General features: G+C 37.4%; 2 protein-coding genes across 2 annotated transcripts; both read left to right on the plus strand.

Moving 5' to 3' along the window:
* Nucleotides 1-2,133: 2,133 nt before the first annotated feature.
* On the plus strand, nucleotides 2,134-8,479 carry LOC132145249 (endoplasmic reticulum membrane sensor NFE2L1-like). Its single transcript, XM_059556109.1, has 4 exons — nucleotides 2,134-3,139; nucleotides 4,151-4,267; nucleotides 4,853-4,939; nucleotides 7,246-8,479. Exons 1-4 carry the CDS (start codon nucleotides 2,627-2,629, stop codon nucleotides 8,443-8,445), a joined length of 1,917 nt encoding a protein of 638 aa, XP_059412092.1. The 5' UTR covers nucleotides 2,134-2,626; the 3' UTR covers nucleotides 8,446-8,479.
* Nucleotides 8,480-13,955: 5,476 nt separating this feature from the next.
* LOC132145251 (chromobox protein homolog 3-like) lies at nucleotides 13,956-16,518 on the plus strand. The gene is made up of 5 exons (XM_059556111.1): nucleotides 13,956-14,163; nucleotides 14,762-14,901; nucleotides 15,008-15,176; nucleotides 15,269-15,363; nucleotides 15,944-16,518. Exons 2-5 carry the CDS (start codon nucleotides 14,768-14,770, stop codon nucleotides 16,068-16,070), a joined length of 525 nt encoding a protein of 174 aa, XP_059412094.1. The 5' UTR covers nucleotides 13,956-14,163; nucleotides 14,762-14,767; the 3' UTR covers nucleotides 16,071-16,518.
* The last annotated feature ends 3,815 nt before the right edge of the window (nucleotides 16,519-20,333 follow it).

Raw genomic sequence — 20,333 nt, forward strand, 5'->3', positions numbered from 1 at the left:
CTGGGCTTCCATACCACCTCAGCAGTGCCACAAACTGATCACCTCCATGCCACGCTGAATTAAGCCAGTAATTAAAGCAAAAGGAGTCCCTACCAAGTATTGAGTACATACAGTAAATGAACATACTTTCCAGAAGGCCAACAATTCACTAAAAATGTTTTTTTTTATTGGTCTTCTGAAGTATTCTAATTTGTTGAGTGAATTGCTGTGTTTTTGTGAAATGTGAGCCAACATCATCACAATTAAAAGAACCAAAGACTTAAACTACTTCAGTCTGTGTGCATTGAATTTATTTAATACACAAGTTTCACAATTTGAGTTGAATTACTGAAATAAATTAACTTTTCCACGATATTCAAATTTATTGAGATGCACCTGTATACAAACATTTAAATCCCGAAAAAGCTGTGGTATTGATGGCATTCTGAATGAAACGATTAAATGCACAGACCAAAAATTCGCCCTCATAACCCCAATTCATAAAAGCGAAGACAAATTTGAACCTAATAACTATCGCGGAATATGTGTAAACAGCAACTTAGGTAAACTCTTCTGTAACATCCTAAACAGCAGACAACTTCGTTATCTTACTGACAGAAATATCCTGAGTAAATGTCAAACAGGCTTCCAACCGAAAAAACATGCCCATTAGACCATATACACTCTACATTGTATATGACAAAGAAACCAAACAAAATTAAAGAAAAATATTTTCATGCTTTGTTGACTTCAGAAAAGCTTTTGACTCCATCTGGCATGAGGGGCTTTTACGTCAATTAATCCAATGCGGCATCGGAGGAACAACATACGACATCATATCCCTGTACACTAATAACAAATTTGCACTTAAAATTTGCAACAAACACACAGATTTCTTCCCTCTGAGTCGTGGCGGGAGACAGGGCTGTACCTTAAGCCCTACACTATTCAATATCTACATCAATGAACTAGCAAGAGCCCTAGAACAGTGCCCAGCACCCGGTCTTACCCTACTAGACACTGAAGTTAAATGTCTTCTGTTTGCGGATGATCTAGTGATGCTGTCACCCTCAAAAGAGGGTCTACCGCAGCAGCTGGACCTCCTGCACACCTTCTGTCAGACATGGGCCCTGTCAGTTAACCTTAAAAAGACTAAAATTATGATATTCCAAAAAAAGGGCCAGTCACGAAAATCAACATCACAGTTTCAAATTAAACAATATGCCCTTAGAACACACTAAAAATTATTAATTATACACTTATTAGGGTAACATTCTTCCCCCAATTCAAAAACCAGCACAAAGACTTCAACCAGATACAACAAAAGGACAAACTGCTGTAAATTCTGGGAGAAACCTCAACAAGCTCTAACCTGGCTGCAAGGTACAAGAACAAGCAGTAGAACAGAACCGGAAGAAAACACTGTACAACATACAGAAACTGATGTGACAGGATCCAGTCCTTCTACTCTCTGTTTATTAGAATGTACTTTTGTTTTACTGTATACATATAAGTGAAAGTGTGAAGTGACATTCAGCCAAGTATGGTGAACCATACTCAGAATTTGTGCTCTGCATTTAACCCATCCGAAATGCACACACACAGAGCAGTGAACACACACACACACACTGTGAGCACACAGTGTGTATATTTGTGTAACATTTTTATTTAAATGTTTCTATGCTTTGGCAATGTAAAGATACTTTTTACCATGCCAATAAAGATACTTGAATCTTGTATCTAGATAGACAGACAGACATGGTCGGAGATGATGGACGTATAGATAGATAGATAGATAGATAGATAGATAGATAGATAGATAGATAGATAGATAGATAGATAGATATGTAGCTATGTAAGTAGTTTTGGTAATGAATGACCATTCGTGAATCGTGATCCCCTCGTGTATGTGGTTCATGGACAGTTGGCTGATGACGACACCAACCATGACATCTAACGTTACCGTTGAAAGTAGCCTAACATTACTTGAAGAGTGCAGCGGGTTAGTAGGTCAAAACAGACGAGGGAATAGCTGTATGTTTTAACAGGTTTAAGCAAAAACACTTTTTTCGATCTTAATTGGAGAATATAAATGTAATTTAAGACCAAGAACGGAAAAAAATGCCTAATTCACTTTAATAGGAAGTTAGGAAAGCATACTTGCTTGTGATTGGCTCTTTAAATGAATGACAACAGAAATGGTCCAATCAGAGCTTGTTGCTAAGGCAATTCCGTCGCATGTGAGTGGGATTTTATGAATTATGCAAATTTGAGCAGTTGTTCCTCTCCTCGGATGAGAGGCTAGATCCAGGATAGCCGAGGAGTTCTGTTGTTCTTAATATAGGCTAACATAAGCTTTTTTTGTCGTTGCTACGGAATATATCAGACGAGAATGACTCGTTTTGTTTTGCGTGATTAGATGGCGGCGCTACATCTCTGAATTAGGATGTTATAGGCCAGGAAGTTAAGAAAAGCCGGTAGTGTTTAAGTGCAGCAAACAGTTTTGCCGGTCAGGGCTGCTCTTTGTCTGACACAGAGAGTAGTCAACGCGTGCTCTTTTGTTTGGGGGTTTGTCATTGTTTAACTGCAAACGGGCGATCTTTGTTATCGTTTAGGCCTCCCGAGGTTGAAATATTTGTTTTGAAACATGCACCACATGAAGAAATATTTCACCGAGGGACTCATTCAGTTTACGATTCTGCTGAGTTTGATAGGAGTTCGTGTGGATGTCGACACCTATTTGAGCGGCTACTTCTCGCCGTTGATAGAAACAGACGGAGGGCCGAGCTCGGCTTTCATACAGACCCCGTTTCACCACTACCGGGACACAGCGGCGGGCCATCAGGTGCATCCGAAATGTCCCGAGCTGGACTATTTTTTCACCAGCCGCAGGCTCTTGAATGAAGTGCGCGCGCTCGGGTCCCCGGCCCGCTTCCCCACGCGTGTCAGCGCATGGCTGGTGCACCTGGTGCCTGATGATGGCTCTGATGCAGGTGAGGCACACGACCTGTCGGGGGACCCTGGTGATGAAGAGGTAAATGCCGAAAATCACCGGGAAGTGGATAATGAGCACAGGGCTGGAGAGGGCTTCGGTGTGTCAGTTTCTCAGGACCTCACTGTTTCCAGGCCTCGCTGTGCACCAGCAGGACTTTCCAAAGAGGTAACAATACAGTGCTGTATTACACACTTCCCGTACTTTTACAGTTTTCTTATGTTGCGTTCTCTTAATGGGGCACGCCCGTAGCCCCATATGACGTGTTTTAAGTGTTTTTTTTTTGCCGAGTTAGCAAGTTAGCTTAATGGCAAGTAGTATTTTGCACTCGTGGGCAACTGAAGCCGAAAGCGAAACAATAACTGTTACTGACCCTTCCATAAACAAATTAGTTTAATGTTACATATTTAAGAAATGTTGTTTAATATGGTCAAATTAGATCTAAAAGTTGAATTGATCGTTATTGATTTTTGGGGATGTGATTTTATGTTCATTTACATAGCTTTTTATTAAGCTTTACTGCGATTACATTTTGTTTTGTGGGGAATAAAGTTAAGGAGGTAACTTATCTGTTCACTTGTTAGTTTGAAGGTCAGTAACCACATGTACAGGTGGGAGTCAGGTATGTTGGGCAAACTTTAAATTGAAATGATAGTTTAAACCATTCATCAACATACACGTGTGTAACCAAATAAATATCTACTGACCTCTCCTTGATTTTTTTTTTCTTCGTTTGTTTTGTAAAAGTCTGTCTGAGGGAGGAGTGATCAATTATCCTTCGATCCAGCCCAAACCTGCTCTTTTCTGAAATGTTCGTTTATTGGATCATGTCTTGACAGAGCTCAACCTAGTTTTTGAAATCAATTAAGTCATTTATTATCCCTCGAGTTAAGCATGTTATGCAAATATATCTGGCTTTTCTTTAACTACCACAGGTACAAGCAAAAAATAAAGTTCTTTAAATGAGATTCAACTATTGAATGAGTAGCAGAGGATACATTAGTCTTAAACAGGTGCACCCTATTTTGTGAAGTATTTTTTTAACTCTCAGGGAATTGCTCTTGAATGCACTTTTCTAATCACACATATTGTTCAACAGATTTACTTTATTAACAAGGTTAAAGCCTCCTAAGGCAATCGATTTTAATCCTTAATTTGGACATCCCAATTTCTTTCCAGGAAACTTCACTAGACCAAGTGAATGAGGAAGAGGAGGTGAAAGACGAGAGAGGGCAGGAGGACACCTGCCCTGCTACGCTGAACCAGCTGACTCAGAGTTCTGCGTTAGAGCAGGAGGTAAACAAACTAACTTCATTACTTGCCTAACAAGAATGGTGTGTTTATCAGGTTTAATGTTAAGTCAATCAAACTTGTGTGACATTACATAACAGTCATTTAATTAATATTTTACTCAACCAGCTCTGTATATGAATGAGAACAGTTACATTTCATTGTTAGTTCTGGTTATTCAACTCCATATGAACTGTAGTGTTGGTGTGAGATGCTAAAGGGATCGTTTGCCCAAAAATAAATGTTATCATTTACTCAACATCATGGCATTCCTTTTCAATACACAAATGAAGATAAGGAAACCTGAGAGATTTCTGTCCCTTCATTGATTATCTACAAAACTCAAAAAGTATTGTTGAATAAGAGAAATGATCACTTTATATAGCAAACGACTTTCACTTAGGTTTTTATTGATATATAAATATTGATTAACGCACATTCTTTGAGCTTATCAAATTTTGTAGACATGGAAACTCAACCTTATTTTCTTGGTGTAATGTGAGGGTAACTAACAACTTTAATTATTGGATGAACCATCCCTTTAAATACTTGGACTATTTATTAATATATTTTTGCTGCTTCTCCTTACAGGATTTGCTGGGAAGTAGGACCCTTCCTCCACCTCTTTCTGGGCTTGAGCTTCCTCCACAGTGGCATGACTTCCTCTCTGAATTTGATGTAAGTAGTAACTAGGGCTGGACGATTATGGCCTAAAATCAAAACCTCGATTAATTGAACATTTCACCTCGATTACGATTAATGAACGATTATTTTGTTTCTGTTTTTTTTTTTTTACATTTATACAAAGCATTCTGTTGCAGCTGAATAACATGAGCAAAAATCAGCAGCCTACAAAACACCGCAAGAGGAATTTTGCCTGTGATTAAAAAAAATACCATAGCAAAAACAACTAGATTAATATAAATTTCAAATATTAAAGTGTTAAAGACAAGTAAACAGTCAGTGATAAGATAGGAACAAACAAATCAATTAGCAATATCATAAATAAATACAACTAAACAAAATTTCAGGTACAGAAACTGTAATTAAAAGTTTAAAAACACTACATAGTTTTCTTTTTATAAATAAAATAAAGATTAATCAAGTAAAGTTATTAAATATATTCAGTCAAGATCAGTGAATGATTTTCTTTTGTTCTTTGATTAACATTAATGACAGGCAGCGCGTTTATTAGGCTGTCTCTTTAAGCAAAAATACTGCACGTGTGTTTTCTTTCTCATCTGTTTATGTTCACGTAAGACAAAAACGGCTGCGTTTATGATGATATACTTATGTAGTTCTCTGTATCGTAGTTTCGACTCGGAACAACCTTTTCTACAGTTAAAATACACAGAACAGTCCGAGAACGGACACAAACCGGGAACCCGCAGCGCGACCGCTGACCGCTGCTCTCTGTGCACGCGCTTGTGCTTCATGTGCGCTACACACAAACATGCTATAATAAGTTTTGAGATTCTAAGCTACTTTAGTGATAAATCACAGGAAAGTGCTGACAACTAGTTTCTGTGTTCCTCTGTGCACGCGATCTTCACAGCTACTGTTTATGAGTGTTCGTGCCACAATGCAGCTGCGCGAACATGGTCAATATAATAATACACATCCGATCATCAAATTGCTTGAATGTCCAAACAATAAAACAAATACAACTGACAAGGTTTAGTGAAGGCTCACCGCTCACACGCCATCACTATGTGTTGAACCCATAGACAGTAAAAGAAATGGACACAGCGACCCCATTGGAACTCAATTGAGACACGTGAAGCCCATTTTTTGCGATTTTTAGCACTTCCGTTTCTGACGCGTAGACTCAAACTAAGCTTGATGACGTCAGCAACCTGTCTGACAGATGTAAATCTTCTAGTAGCTGTGCGTGCAAACTCCCATCGTTAATCTTGCAGAGACGGCGAGCTTGAGCGGGGAGTTCTTTGGCGTGAGTGAGCAGGAGTAAGTATTCGGTTTAATTATTTTGTATAGTATTTTAAAATATAACGCCAGGGCTTGTATCTATGGGCTTCTCTCTTGACGTCTCCCTGATTGCCTGCGAGCTTCTCCTCCTGTCTGTACGGTAATTTCTCTACTGTGCGACAGAGAGTCGAGTGGTTATGACGCAATCGTTAGCCTATTTTTACAAAAACTGTTTCTACGGGGCCATAATGTAACATAGAAGGTAATGGAGCCCTTTATACATTGTCGTGTATCTTTAGAAATAAATCATGGACAAATGGAGTCTTTAAACGCCTCAGATGTAAAGTTATTCGCTGTCAAAGTGACGCCAAAATGAATGGGAGTCAATGGGATGCTAACGCAAGTGAAGTTCTGCTACAAGATGGCGGCACGCGGCCGACTTCAACTTCCGGTCAACTTCCTTCCCGCCTGGTTGAACCGGCGTTCACCTCCATGTTTTGCTTTTATGCCACTAACTGGACGGGGCAGAGTCATGTGGCTACAGACGCGCTAGTATTCTTTTAAGGGGGAAGTGTTAACAGGATTAAAAAACGGAAATAACCGACATGGGAAAATTACGTCGGTTAGAGGTTATGAATTTCGGTTTTGATTACTTTTCGATTAATCGTCCAGCCCTAGTAGTAACTGTGAAAGACTTATCCTCTTTTAGAATTAAAGGAATCAATACAATTGTTATAAATTTTTTACATTTTACATGGTTTTAATCCAAAATGACTTGTATTCAGGGTACACATTTTATGTCATATTTTAGTTCTTGCTTTCCCTATGATTCAAACCCTTGACCTTGGCATTGCTAGTGTTATGCATAATCACATTCCACAAAAGATGTCAGTAGCGTCTAAAGAATACTTGGATAATTTACACAAGAATGCATAACTGTAACAAGACAAAACTAAATATGTTTGTGTTTTTATTTATGTATACTTTAAGTTACACTCTTTTAGGTTCTTGTTTGTCTGTGCACATCTGACAATTTTTTTGTATGATTCCATCTACAGGATTTGGACTCCATAGTCCCCCAACGCATGTCAGACTTAGAAGCTGAGCTTCCTAATCCCATCAGCTATGACGTAAGCCTTCAAGATGCAATGGTAACAGGAGGAGAGTCAGTTAATAGCAGGCCTACATCTTTCCGAACACCCCTCTTTCGTCTGGAGTCCACAAACTCTTCTCACTCAGACCCATCTCAGAGCTCAGCAGGGGCACTTCCTTCAATGCTCTTCTCTTTGTCTGGGAACAGCTCTCGTAATGAAACCTCACCTTCGCAGATGGGAGGCTATCTAGATGAGGCTGTTTTTGACCACATCAATATGTTGGATCTAGATAATCTTGGTACAATCGACCCTCAAATGCTGGGCGGCATGCAAGGGGACATGGACACTCCATGGCCTGAGGATTCAGATTCTGGCCTGTCTTTGGAGAGCAGTTCAAGGAGCCCCACATCCCTGTCTACATCATCCGATTCATTTTGCGAGGATGAAGGTGGAGCTACAGGCTATAGCAGTGAAGTGGAGTCTCTTTCGCCGAAAGGCGGAGCTTGTGCAGCCGCTTATCGTGATTGGTCACCTGTAAACCTCATGGAAAACATCTGGAACGATCATTCCTATTCAGCCCATCAAGTGCAAAATTCTACGCCATCTAGCTGGTTCACAGCAATCAAACAGGAAGTGATGAGCGAAGATGAGGCTGAACCAGAAGAGATGAGTCGTGACGAACATCGGGTGCAGGCGTTGGGTCTTCCGTTTTCAGCCTTTCAGATTGTCAACATGCCTGTAGAAAACTTCCTGGAGCTGCTGGACAGCCAGAATCTGTCAGGATCAGAAGTCTCTCTCTTGCGTGACGTGCGCAGACGAGGTAAAAACAAGCTTGCTGCGCAGAATTGCCGCAAGAGGAAGCTGGATGCGATCCTGACCCTGCAGGATGAGGTCGAGGGCCTGTCGGTGCAGCGGGATGCTCTTCTACGCCAGAGATCCCACACAGCCAAAGCACTTTCTGCTGCTGCAGAGCGGTTCGAAATGCTCTCGCAGACTGTGTTGAGCCAACTTCGGGATGAATATGGACATCCCCTGAACCCTGAGCACTACAGACTGCACTGCAGTGCTAACGGACGGGTGATGGTTCAGCCTCGCACAAACACAACGTCAAGGACAATGACAAGTAGCAAGATGGTGAAAAGAAAGAAGGACAAGAAACCCTAAAGACTTTTTGAGTGTGTGTGTGTCTGTGTGTGTGTGTGTGTGTGTGTGTGTGCATGCGTGCTAGTGTTGACAAATATTTCTATGTTTCTATGTTTTTTATGCTTGAGATAAGATATTATGGGGCATTTCTGGCTCTTCTTTGTTCCTAAAAGCCATTCAAAACTCAAGTGGAGGCACAAAGACTGTAATAAATAGTACATTCGGAGCATAGGAGAAGCCTTGTTTATTTGCAGGAGAGAATGTACTGAAAACACTGGACGTTGTGTATAGTAAGAGTGTGTATAAAGAGTATTTCTAAAGGGCACATTTGAAAATTAAAAATCATTTTGCTTTTTTTTTTTAATTTTTTTTACTCTTAATTTAAATGGCAAGTTACTAAGTAAATATTTTTTGCATATGGTCATTAGAGGACCATGTTGATCAAATCTGATCACTATTTCTTGCTGGAATGAGCTTAAAAGGGCTTCTGGTGTTTTATCACTCTCATTTTGATCCTACTCTGTTGTTTGTTGTTGTCTTTTGGAGATGAGTTTTGGAACGACATGAGGGCTAGTAAAATTTTTGTGTAAACCATCCCGCTAATACGAGGAACCCCACACAAATTACCTTAATTTCAACTATTTGCAGACATCAGAATCAAACAACTTTGCATCACCTTCATAACTGTGTGTACATTTCCTCACCAGTGAGAAAATGATTTGTAATATGATTTTGCATCTATGACAAACAGTGATCACTCTGGTTAAACTTTTCCTGTACATTTACATTACTGTCACTTACATTTGCATTTTACGTTTATACACTTGCTTAACAAGAACAATTATAATGCATTCTGATAGCTTTTTATTAAAGGGTAATGTGTTTGGATTGCAGATTTGTTTTTAATTTGGTTTACCTTTTGGGTGTTTTTTTTTTTTTTGGCAAACAAATTAAATATACCTTTAGAAGTGATCATTTTTGAAGTAAAGTCACAGTAAAAACAAATAAAGTGGAAGTAATTAAATTAAAACATGGAATTGGTGAGTTTTAGTTCCACCTCACAGCACAGTTACATGATTTGGAAAAGGCAAATACTGCATTGGTTTAATGACAAATGAATTAGTGTGTAGAGGAAAACAGGGCCCAAATAAATTAACCCTTCAAATGAACAGGTTTATATCTATTATTGGCAGAGCAGTTTGATTTGTGTTTCTGAGGAGGAGCTGCTTTTCTTTTTTTTCATTTTTTCTATTATGTGTGTTTTCGAGCAATTATTTGTATGTGTGTGTGTGTAAGGGTTTGGAAAACATTAATTTTACACAGGGATGTTCAAAATCTCTTTTATATCTTTTAAAATGAATAAAGGAGGACAAAGTAATTGAGTTTTTACTGGATTTGTTTTATGGTTCCCATTTCACAAAACATGGTTTTAGAAACACATACAGTGCTATGCTGCACTTGACAAAACACTTGAATCAAACCAAACATCTAATCTGCAGGCAAAATAATTGTAACCATAAAAGTCTTTGCCGTATCATGCATTTGTTTTGAGTTAATGATTTTTGTATATATTTGAAATCCAGAATGAAAATCTAATTTAAACTTGTAAATAAAATTTGAAACAAATATTATCATTTTACATTACATTAGATGAATACCAAAACAGTCAACATTTTTGGCAGCAAACCCACCAGATGGGTTTAGTACAAACAGGGATAAAAATTACCCCATGTCCAGGGTTAAATATACTGCTGGATTCTGCCTATTATGTTGCCGGAGGTCCTGGATGTCTTGTTCAGATTCATGGATTCTATCAAATACCAAAAGATAAAAAACCTAAACCTGACTGGCTCTGTTAGAAATCTTATAATGGGCCATGGTTGGATCTACCATCAAGACAATAATCCAAAGCAAACATCAAAATCAACACAAAAATGGGTCACTGAGCACATTCTGCAATGGCCGTCCCAGTCCTCTGACCTGAACCCTGTATAAAATGAGTGGGGTGAACTAAAGAGAAGAAGCACCAACATGGAGCTGTGAATCTGAAGGATCTGGAGAGATTCTTTATGAAGAAAATATGTTCTCCAAACTCTTCAGGCATTATAGGAGAAAACTCTGAGCTGTGATCTTGGGAAAAGGACATTGCGATAATTGGGTGCCAAACATGCAAACATGAACTAGAGAAAGCATTTATTTCACAATGAGACCCCCCCCCACTTTCAGTTGTTTTACTTCAATGATAAGAATTTTTTGAATTTTTGGAGTGAAAGATCAAAATTATAAACAATGCAGATTTATTTTCACAGCCGCCTTTGCTCATAAAAGGTGCCAATATTAGTGGAGAGGGCCCTGTTTTTTCCATATTTTCCAGTGAAATGTAACAAACAGACAAATTACAGAACACATAGAAGAGGTTGTTACATGAAGTTGTGCAGCTGATCAATAGCTAGATATATCATGTGAACTAATACCAGACAACCTCCATACTTCTGCTATATTCTATGTCAGCCTTTGACATTTGTAGTGGCCAAAGATGGATTTTCCCTACGGTTATGAATTTTTATGTCTTTAAGAAGATTCCTGATTGTAACTTAAACCATTCAGAAATAGCTGATAAGTATAAAAACAATTAATGGAATTTTATTCCTCAACATTTGACACTGTAAATGTGATGTCTTCATGGCATACATATCAGGATTAAAGTTGAAAAAAAGCAGATAAAAATGCAAAGGAGTCATTAAACCAGAAAAGAGTCTATATTAGGGTAGGATCAGGCAGCAGAACTTGTATTAGGCGTAAACAGTGACTACTTTGGAAATATTAATAATAATTATAAGCATGTGTCGATTTTCAATAGTTAACTGCTAAAAATCTAATAGTTTACAAAATAAAGAATTCGAAAAGTCGTTAAATCTTAATTTATTTGTATTCCTTTGATTTGCATAGAAACACTTTGCCAAATTGTCAATTTAGTTCTTTCTTATTATTTGACTTAGTGGGAGCATTTACATGCTAAGTAAGAGTGGTAAAAGAATTGAGCCTTATGGGACTCCAGATGTCGGGAATGTCCACTAGACTTATGCTCTCCTATTCTCACATAATAAAACACAGCTTTTCTGCATTATCTTTTCATACTCTGTACTCTGTTGATTTTCAGGAGCAATATCATCAATAACATTCTTAACTTTTGAGTTAAAATGTACAGAGTCTGCAGAAATGCTTGGTGTTAAATATATATCTTTCATAAATAGCAAACTAGTGTTCTCGTTAATGCATCTCTTTCTAACAGAGACAGATCTAGATTCAGTGGTAGCAGTGATCAATATATCAAAGAATATACAGACATGACAGATAGTGCTACATCCTTTATAATAATGGATGAAGTGTTAAGAATTATACTGATAAATAAATCTAGAGTGTGTCCACGATTGTGTGTGAGTTCATGCACATGCTGAATCAGGTCAAAAGTGTTTAAAAAAGTTAGAATTTATTTTGTATTTTTTGATTTCTGTATTATCTATGTAAATATTAAAGGGGTCCTATTATGCTTTTTAACAAAGTCTTTTGTACAAAGAACAGGCTCTCATAGGTTGTTTGAAAAGCACATTATTTTTTGCATATTTTACATTATTACATCACCTTTCTCCCCAGTCTGGCATGAACGGCTCGAATAGTTCCTGTGTCAAATAAAGGCCCACCTTCTGAAATATGAAATGTGCTATGATTGGTCAGCTGGGCCAGTGTGTGTTGTGATTGGCAGCACTCAGCGCCTGGTCGGGAAATGTCATGCCCCTTACCATAGCTGTCTGCTGCCAGCTTCAAGTTCATCTGCCTTGGAAAGCTAGCATGTCTCCAGCATATTGATAACACTTGTTGCCAAGTCTCGTCCCATTTGTCGGTATTTGTGATATCGCAAATCCTCAAAAACATGCATTGTAGTTTTTAAAAAGTGATTTCTGTTAAATAAAATATCTTCTTTTGAAGTGGACTTTGAGCTTTGTAACTTTGCAGATCTTTTTTATGCTCAAACAGCAACATTATAGACTAACTAAAGTAGAAAAATTGAAAAAGCATAGTAGGACCCCTTTAAAATCCCCTGCAATAGCAAAACAGTCAAACTGAAGAAATCATTGATAACAAAGGCTGGAGAGTATTTTGGAGGCCTGTAAACAATAATAATAATAAAAAAAACAATGCGAGGAGCACAATACCTAGATGTTCAAATGACAAGTACTGACCAAATTACACTTGCTTGCATTGATAGACATCTTTAAAAAGAGCAGCTACACCTCCACCTCTCCTAACAGTCCTGCAGACATTTAGTAAAGTCAGGAGGGGCTGTTTCATTGAGGACTGTTGCACTGCAGCTGTCTTCTAGCCATGTTTTATTTAGAAACAAAATCCAGGTTGTTTTATTAAGTCATTGATCAGAAATTATTTATATTTAAGTAAGCGAATGTTTAAAACTGTTAACTTGATTGCACTACTTTGTGTGTCCACAGCAATCTTATTTTGATGTATAATAGGCTGCATATTAGATGGATCAGCCATACGGCTTGAGAAGGCCTTTGACTTTCTATCAGGTAATAAAACAGAAATAGAGAAAGCTGCAGGCACATTGGGGTCCTTGTTTGTACACACCACAATATGCAAAAAATACATTTCTATAATGAAGCGCGGATGCGGCTCGAAAACAACGTTCTAATGCACTGCAAACGGCGAGCAGGAATCGCTCGTAACTTCAAGCGGAGGCGTGCATTAATTCTTAACTCTGACATGCTCATGGTCATCTGACCAAATTTCTCCCAAGTTTGTCCACGAGCTGCCATGCTAAAGTGCAAACTGTCAACAAACACATCCCATAATGCACAATGCAGCTGACTACGGCAGCTGGTTTAGTCCAAAAATGATCAGTACTTTTTGCAGTTGGGTCTGTTAAATGAGGTCGGATCACATTCTCACCACAAACGAACCGCTACAGAGTTCGTATGAAAGCGTACCGAGACCACCTCTTCAAGCAGGTCTCGGTACGCTTGTTTGGTCCGCTTTTAGTCCGCACCCGAGTGCGATTGCTGCTTTCTCACCTGCCCAATCGAACCGCACCAAAGGGGGAAACGAACTCTGGTACGATTCAACCGAACTAAATGAGGCAGGTGTGAAAGCACCCTTAAACATTTGTGAATGTTTCTGCTATCATAGCAGGGACCCAGGGGCGCTGCACAAGATCCCGGGAGCCTCTCACAGAAGGAGGAGGACGAGCTGGGTCCACAGGCTTTGGTGTTTGTGAGGCACTCCGTTTTTTAGTTGATATCTGGGGAATCGACTAAAACATCAATACTGCTCTGCCATTTTCAAGTTTTGGATGCAGAACGTGACTAAAACAGATTTAGACTATTGCCTATTCTTTGTAGACCCTAAAATAGATATCAAATTAAATTACCGAATAATGTTATTTTGCATAACCTTTGGAGGTTCACGGTTGCTCCGCCATATGAAAACGTCATTGGACACACGTGACCGCTCATAGGCGTGGCTTTACGTCCTCGCGTTAGATTCAGGCTGGCCTTCCTCTAGCCTCAGTCGACTTTTGTTTCATTGATTTATAGTGTACGAAGAGAGTACAAGTTTTAAAAGTTTGTGTCCTGGTGAAGTGCGACATAATCCCGCTGCAGCTGTTTGAAGGTCGACAAGTGTGAAGCTTTGAAATTAACATTTTACTCCTTTTCCTTTGTGAGGGTGAGTTTTCGCGCGCATGCATGCGCTGCAGCAGCGTCCATTGTAGTTCGCTGTTAAGAATGCTGTAACCTGAATGACTGCAATAAGTATTTTCTTTAATCTATGTTTTTTGTTTCAGTTTGCATAGATGTAGTATGCATGAATGTACTTTGTTGTATAACAACATTGTTTTTGTTTTGTGTGTATGTGCGCGCATTTTCCAGCTAAGTTAGCTAGTAGGCTAACTCCTGCTATTTAAACCAGCCGCGTGTTATAGTGAAAACCACGCGAACAGCGATTTCATATAATAGTCAGACCTTACTCCGGAACGTAAAGTTTTACAGGAATATTAAAAAATCTGTAACGTTAATCTCAAAAAGTAGCATGAACTGCGTTTTGGGCCTCTGGCCTGTTCCTGCATGCGTAGTTAGCTCGTTAACATACTAGCACACACAAAAGGTAGCACAAATCTAAGTAGTAAATGCAACTTTTTCTCTTTAAATTAATTATTTTATTTCGAAAGGATGCTTTTCTGTAAATCGTATTTAAGTTTTCAAAGACTGAATTTGAAATGGCTAAACCGGTTTCTGGTTTATCATTAATTTTGTGTGCATTCTAGGTCGACATGGGTAAGAAGCAGGGAAGCAAATCAAAGAAGGACGTTCAGGAGGTGGAGGAGTTTGTGGTGGAGAAGGTGATTGACCAGCGATTGGTCAATGGGAAAGTTGAGTTCTTCCTCAAGTGGAAAGGATTCTCAGAGTGAGTGCTTTTTGAATTTAAGTATACTGAAGTGTTTGTTTGTGACTTTACATCATTTTGATTCATGCAATGAGAGTAAAAAGAAAAAAAACTTAATCTTCTTCAGTGCTGACAACACTTGGGAGCCCGAAGAGAATTTGGACTGCCCTGAACTAATTTCTGCATTCCTGGAGTCTCAGAAAGGAGTGGTGGAGAAACCAGAAGCTGAAAAAAGAAAATCCTCCACTGATGAGCCAGAAACTGATGAGAGCAAGGCAAAGAGAAAGAAGGAAATGGTAAAGTTTTGTGTTTGGTCATCAGTTTCAGGGATTTGATTTTAACGTTGATTAATCATAAAACTGACTCAAGTAAAATTGTGTTGCTCCAGTCTGACAAGCCAAGAGGGTTCGCAAGAAACCTTGAGCCAGAGAGGATCATTGGGGCAACTGATAGCAGTGGAGAGCTCATGTTCCTCATGAAGTGGTAAGAAACTCATGTAGTATAAAGCCATAGTGGAAACATCATAACCCTCATGTTGTTCCTAACCGGTGTTATTTCTGAGTTAAACACAAAAGCTAATCTTACTAATGTTTAAGTTTTTGTCCACTAATAAGTTAGTGGGGTCCAAAATTACAATGGGTCACAATGATTTTAGTTGCATGGACAGAAATAAAACCTTTATTTATTTATATATATATATATATTAAGAATGTTGAACATCGTCATTTCCCTTTGACTTTCCATAGTATGGACAAAATATACAATGGAAGTCAATTAGGATGGAAACTTTTTGATTATCAACATTCTTCAAAATATCATCTTTTGTGTTCAGTCAGTCATATAGGTTAGGAACAACACTAGTGTGAGTTAATGAGAATAAGTGTTTTGGGGTGAACTGTCCCTTCAAGAAAGGCCTGTAGGGGGCAGCATGTCCACATGAAAAGCCTTTCTGATTCAAAGACACAAGATAATGGCTTGTGAGGTTCAAGGCTGCACTTCCTGCACTAATTGTCATGTTAGAGAGTCTGAATTATCTGCAACCAGAGATGTTTTGTGTTCACAGGAAGGACTCTGATGAGGCGGACCTGGTTCCCGCGAAAGAGGCCAACACCCGTTGCCCACAGATAGTCATTGCCTTTTATGAGGAAAGACTAACTTGGCATTCCTGTCCTGAGGATGAGCAACAATAGCACCCCACATCTCGCTGAATTGTGCTTTAGTGTCATCCACCTGTACAGTGTTAGCAGAAGTGTTTATAGCCTGTCGGTGGAGGATTTCTTTTTTTTTTTTTTGAAGTTTTGCTGGAAGCTATTTGCATGATTGTAGTGAACCAATGAAAGTATGTACAAATGAGGTGAGTTTTTAAAAGTCATTATGTAGGGTGCTTCAACTATTCATTTGAACTAGGTGTCACAGCAGTGCTGTTCATTAATGCACTGGCTTGTTTTTCTTTCACTCTTGTCATTCAGAGAGATCCGAAACTTGCAATCTGTTCATGGTCATTGTTTCTTCTGGTGGATTATTCTGTCATTATTGTAGTTGTTCCTTTATTTCCTATTGTTTACCTGAATATGTAAATGTCTGTGTAAATATTTCTCATTTTTTTAGTTCAATAAAGGTTTATATGCCTGCTTTTAATCTGCTTGCATGATTCTTAAATATCCAAAGCAGATGTTTTGTGTTTATGGTGAAGAAATCTTTACTATCTTCCTCAAAACATGGTTATTTGAGCGATTTCAATTTGTTTTTGTTTTTTTTCTGGGCTGTTAGCATTCAATGGACTGTCATATGTCATATATAGAGCCATTACCACAAAAAATGTTTGCCCTCTTCTGTTATTATAACCTTGTGTCATGGTTTCACACCACCTAGAAATTACAAAACGAAAGTTCCACATTTCTCTTCTGCATGGTTTGTAGGTCAAACCTGTTTTATAGTAATAATAGTGCATTTTAACTGAAGCTTCTTATTAACTGGTGATTTAAAAATGAGGAAGGCTGTGTTTTTCCCTTCACTTCGTTTGGGCTACTTTAAAGGCGATTTTCTCAGTTTAGATTTTTTTTTACCCTCAGATTCTAGATTTTAAAGTAGTTGTATCTTTGCCAAATATCTTATCCTAACCAACCATATGTCAATGGAAAGCTTATATATTCAGCTTTCCTATGATGTATAAATCTCAATTTTAAATTTCCCCTCATGGTTTTGTTACCAGGGTCACATTTACATAGGCTGTTCTGTGTTCTGTTAAAGCTCAAAATGCATTTCATCTACAGTCATTTGAGAATTTAGGAAGTAGATCAAAGAATAGCCCACATTTTGTAATCCAATGACAAATTACTTTTACATTTTTAATTGCACAATTTAGTTGAGTCAAATTTTCCAGAGCCAGAATCATTAATGTTTATCTTGTTTTTAGGTGTGACTTTAAGAGGTTTCTCTTCTAATAATTCTGTGTGCCAGTCACACGACTCAGAAATTTGTCCACACTTTAGCTGGAATCAGTTAGATATATAGAGTGCATATCTAAAATATACACAGTTAACCATTTAAAAAAGCAATGTGACCAATAATGTCATTACATTTCTTAACCTTTCTGCTGCCTTCATCAGGGTTAGAGTTCACAAGTTCCATGTTCTGTACAATTTATCAGACACGGGATGCAAATAGCGTGACTTTCTAGTTTCTAAGATAGAAAAAAATGCTACAGATTGTATCTTAGAAGTTTTAATAACAGTTGTACATCATGGAAATCCCCCTAAAAACCTCTGTGTGTGATCTGGGTTATTAAAGTGTGGGAATACACCATCGGACTTTCTTATTCAGTGACGATATCCTGAAACAAACGAGAAAGCAAAAGAACTACTTGACTTCTATAACTGCATTGTCAGATCATGACCACAGAAAACACATTTATTACCATTTGCTTGGCTGGTTGCAGGTCTCATGACAAAGATTAGCAGCATAGTGATGGACTTTGAGTTCTAAGGCTTTTTCCTCTCAAAACCCTGTTTTTGTAAAGTCATCCTGAAGTAAGCAGGTCAGATAACAAACTGAAAACTTTTTCCAGTGATAAAAAATAAGAAATAACTGCACTGGCACTTGCTGATGTAGTATGTGTGTATTTGTACTAGCTTCTTAAAGGGTAATATTATATAACAGATAATACTTAGTGTCTCATATGCTCTGTGTAACAAGGGTACAATCTAATCTGGACATACTGTGGTTACAAGTACTGATTTCTGAATTAGGAAATCAAGTTGTGGTAGAGGTAACACGGTGGAATGTATTATGACACAAGGTTTGTATTGATAGGTAAAAGTCCAGCTTCCCACACTAGAGCTTTGAGTAAAATATCAATATAAAAGAATTTCATCAGGTATATTTTTGGATATCTGTTCAATCAATCAACAATCATCAGGCTATTGTTAACACCCATTCAGAGTTAAAACTGCTTGTTTAATAAAATATTGGCAGAAAACGGTGTAGTGTAAACAGAGTCTGCTGAGTGAATGTTTTGTATGTTTGTGTCAGACACGCCAAAATCAAGTTAGCTGTTTCTTATGTAGCAGTGGATTTCACTGAGAGGGTAAGAAAATACATAAATTGCTAAATGAAAGAAACTTTCATTCATGCAATTATGAAACAAATGCACGATAGTACACAATAGTAAATAGCAAAACTGTGTAAAAAAATTGTTTAATGGTACATTTTCTTGTTAACACTGTATATGATTTTGATTTGTATTTGTTGGGTTTGGAGAATGGTTCTGCAAAGTAGCATAAGTTCTACTTATTTTTGAACACTTCCAAGAACTTTATTTGTGGGCAAGTTTATCTAGAATGTGTTTAAAATGCATCATTGATAGCAGCTGAAAATACTGGGTCTTGTGGCAACATGTCTTCTCCACATAGCTGTCATGTGCCACAGACCACAAGTTGTGGTAATTGTCAGTTTGACTTGCCATCTGGAAATTCTAGAAAATTTAAAAATGAAACTGAAACAATAGAAAAGACACTTGTTTCTGCTTACAAGATCTTTTACTTGCTATTTTTGCTTGTATGTCAGCTGTTTAATTCTAATACATACATAGGCCTACATACACTGCCGTTCAAAAGATTGGGATCAGTAGATTTTTAATGTTTTTCAAAGGAGTCTCTTGTGCTCATCAAGGCTGTTATATGTTATATTGTTATATTGTGAGATATTTTTCAATTTCTAATATTGGTTTTCTGTGTTAATATACTTATAAAATTATTAAATTATATAATAAAAATATTATTATTATATTCATAAAAGAATCATAAAAAAAGTATCACAGGTTCCAAAAAAAAAAAAAACAGCCAGACTGTTTCCAACACTGATAATAAATCAACATATAAGAATGATTTCTAAAGGATCACGTGACACTGAAGACTGGAGAAATGATGCTGAAAATTCAGCTTTGCATCACAGGAATAAAGTATATTTTAAAGTATATTAAAATAGAAACTGTTATTTAAATTATTTCACAAAATAACAGGGTTTTTCTCTGTACTTTTGATCAAATAAATACAGCCTTGATGAGCACAAGAAACTTCAGTAAACAAATATATAAAATCATACTGATCACAAACTTTTGAATGGTAAAGTGGTGTCAAACAATTAATTGCGATTAGTCGTATCCAAAATAAACGTTTTTGTTTGCGTGTGTGTGTATTGTGTATATGTATTATGTATATGTAAATACATACACATATATGTATATATTTAAGAATAATACATTATATTTGTATATTAAATATATTTTTATATAATAGAAATTATATAAATATATGTAAATATGTTCAATATACTGTATGTGTGTATTTATATATAAAATAATAAATAAACAGTGCATATGTATTACATAAACAACTTTTATTTTGGATGCGATTAATCGTTTGACAGCACTAATATATATATGTATAAATTATATTATGAGTAATGCTTTAAATCTGTTGTGGATTTACTGTCAGGTCCCATTTAGTCTGCATCCCCCCATCCTTCCATAACAGGCTCTTTGCAAGTCCTGCATTACACTGTCACAGGTTAACAAAATGAACAACTATCAGTTGTTTATATCAGTTTTGTTTTGTTTATATGGTTAAATCATAACTGTTATGATTTCTGAATTAGGCCTACTAATTTTTGTAACTAAGTTTCAGTAATAGGTTCTGCATGTTTTAGCAAGAAAGCTCATTATTGTGAATATTACAGCTGTCTATATTGTTAATCTTTTATTTGAAGGAAAAAAAACTGTTTTGCAAGATACGGATTAACAAATGATTTGAATCATTGTCTGATTCCTTGACAATTTCTGACCTCACGACTCAGTCAAGCCCAAAGGTTTAGGAGGAAGGGGTCACAGAGACTGGTTTCTATCTGACTATTAGTTGGCTGACAGAAATTAATAATAACCCTACATTTCTTTAAAA

Source organism: Carassius carassius, chromosome 8 (genome assembly GCF_963082965.1).
Source record: "Carassius carassius chromosome 8, fCarCar2.1, whole genome shotgun sequence".
In the NCBI taxonomy this organism is placed as follows: domain Eukaryota; kingdom Metazoa; phylum Chordata; class Actinopteri; order Cypriniformes; family Cyprinidae; genus Carassius; species Carassius carassius.

Coding starts and splice junctions, on each gene's coding strand:
- LOC132145249 (XM_059556109.1), top strand. CDS start 2,627: ATGCACCACATGAAGAAATATTTCACCGAGGGACTCATTCAGTTTACG. Junction 3,140..4,150: donor CAGCAGGACTTTCCAAAGAG/GTAACAATACAG, acceptor ATTTCTTTCCAG/GAAACTTCACTAGACCAAGT. Junction 4,940..7,245: donor ACTTCCTCTCTGAATTTGAT/GTAAGTAGTAAC, acceptor TTCCATCTACAG/GATTTGGACTCCATAGTCCC.
- LOC132145251 (XM_059556111.1), top strand. CDS start 14,768: ATGGGTAAGAAGCAGGGAAGCAAATCAAAGAAGGACGTTCAGGAGGTG. Junction 14,902..15,007: donor AAGTGGAAAGGATTCTCAGA/GTGAGTGCTTTT, acceptor AATCTTCTTCAG/TGCTGACAACACTTGGGAGC. Junction 15,177..15,268: donor CAAAGAGAAAGAAGGAAATG/GTAAAGTTTTGT, acceptor GTGTTGCTCCAG/TCTGACAAGCCAAGAGGGTT.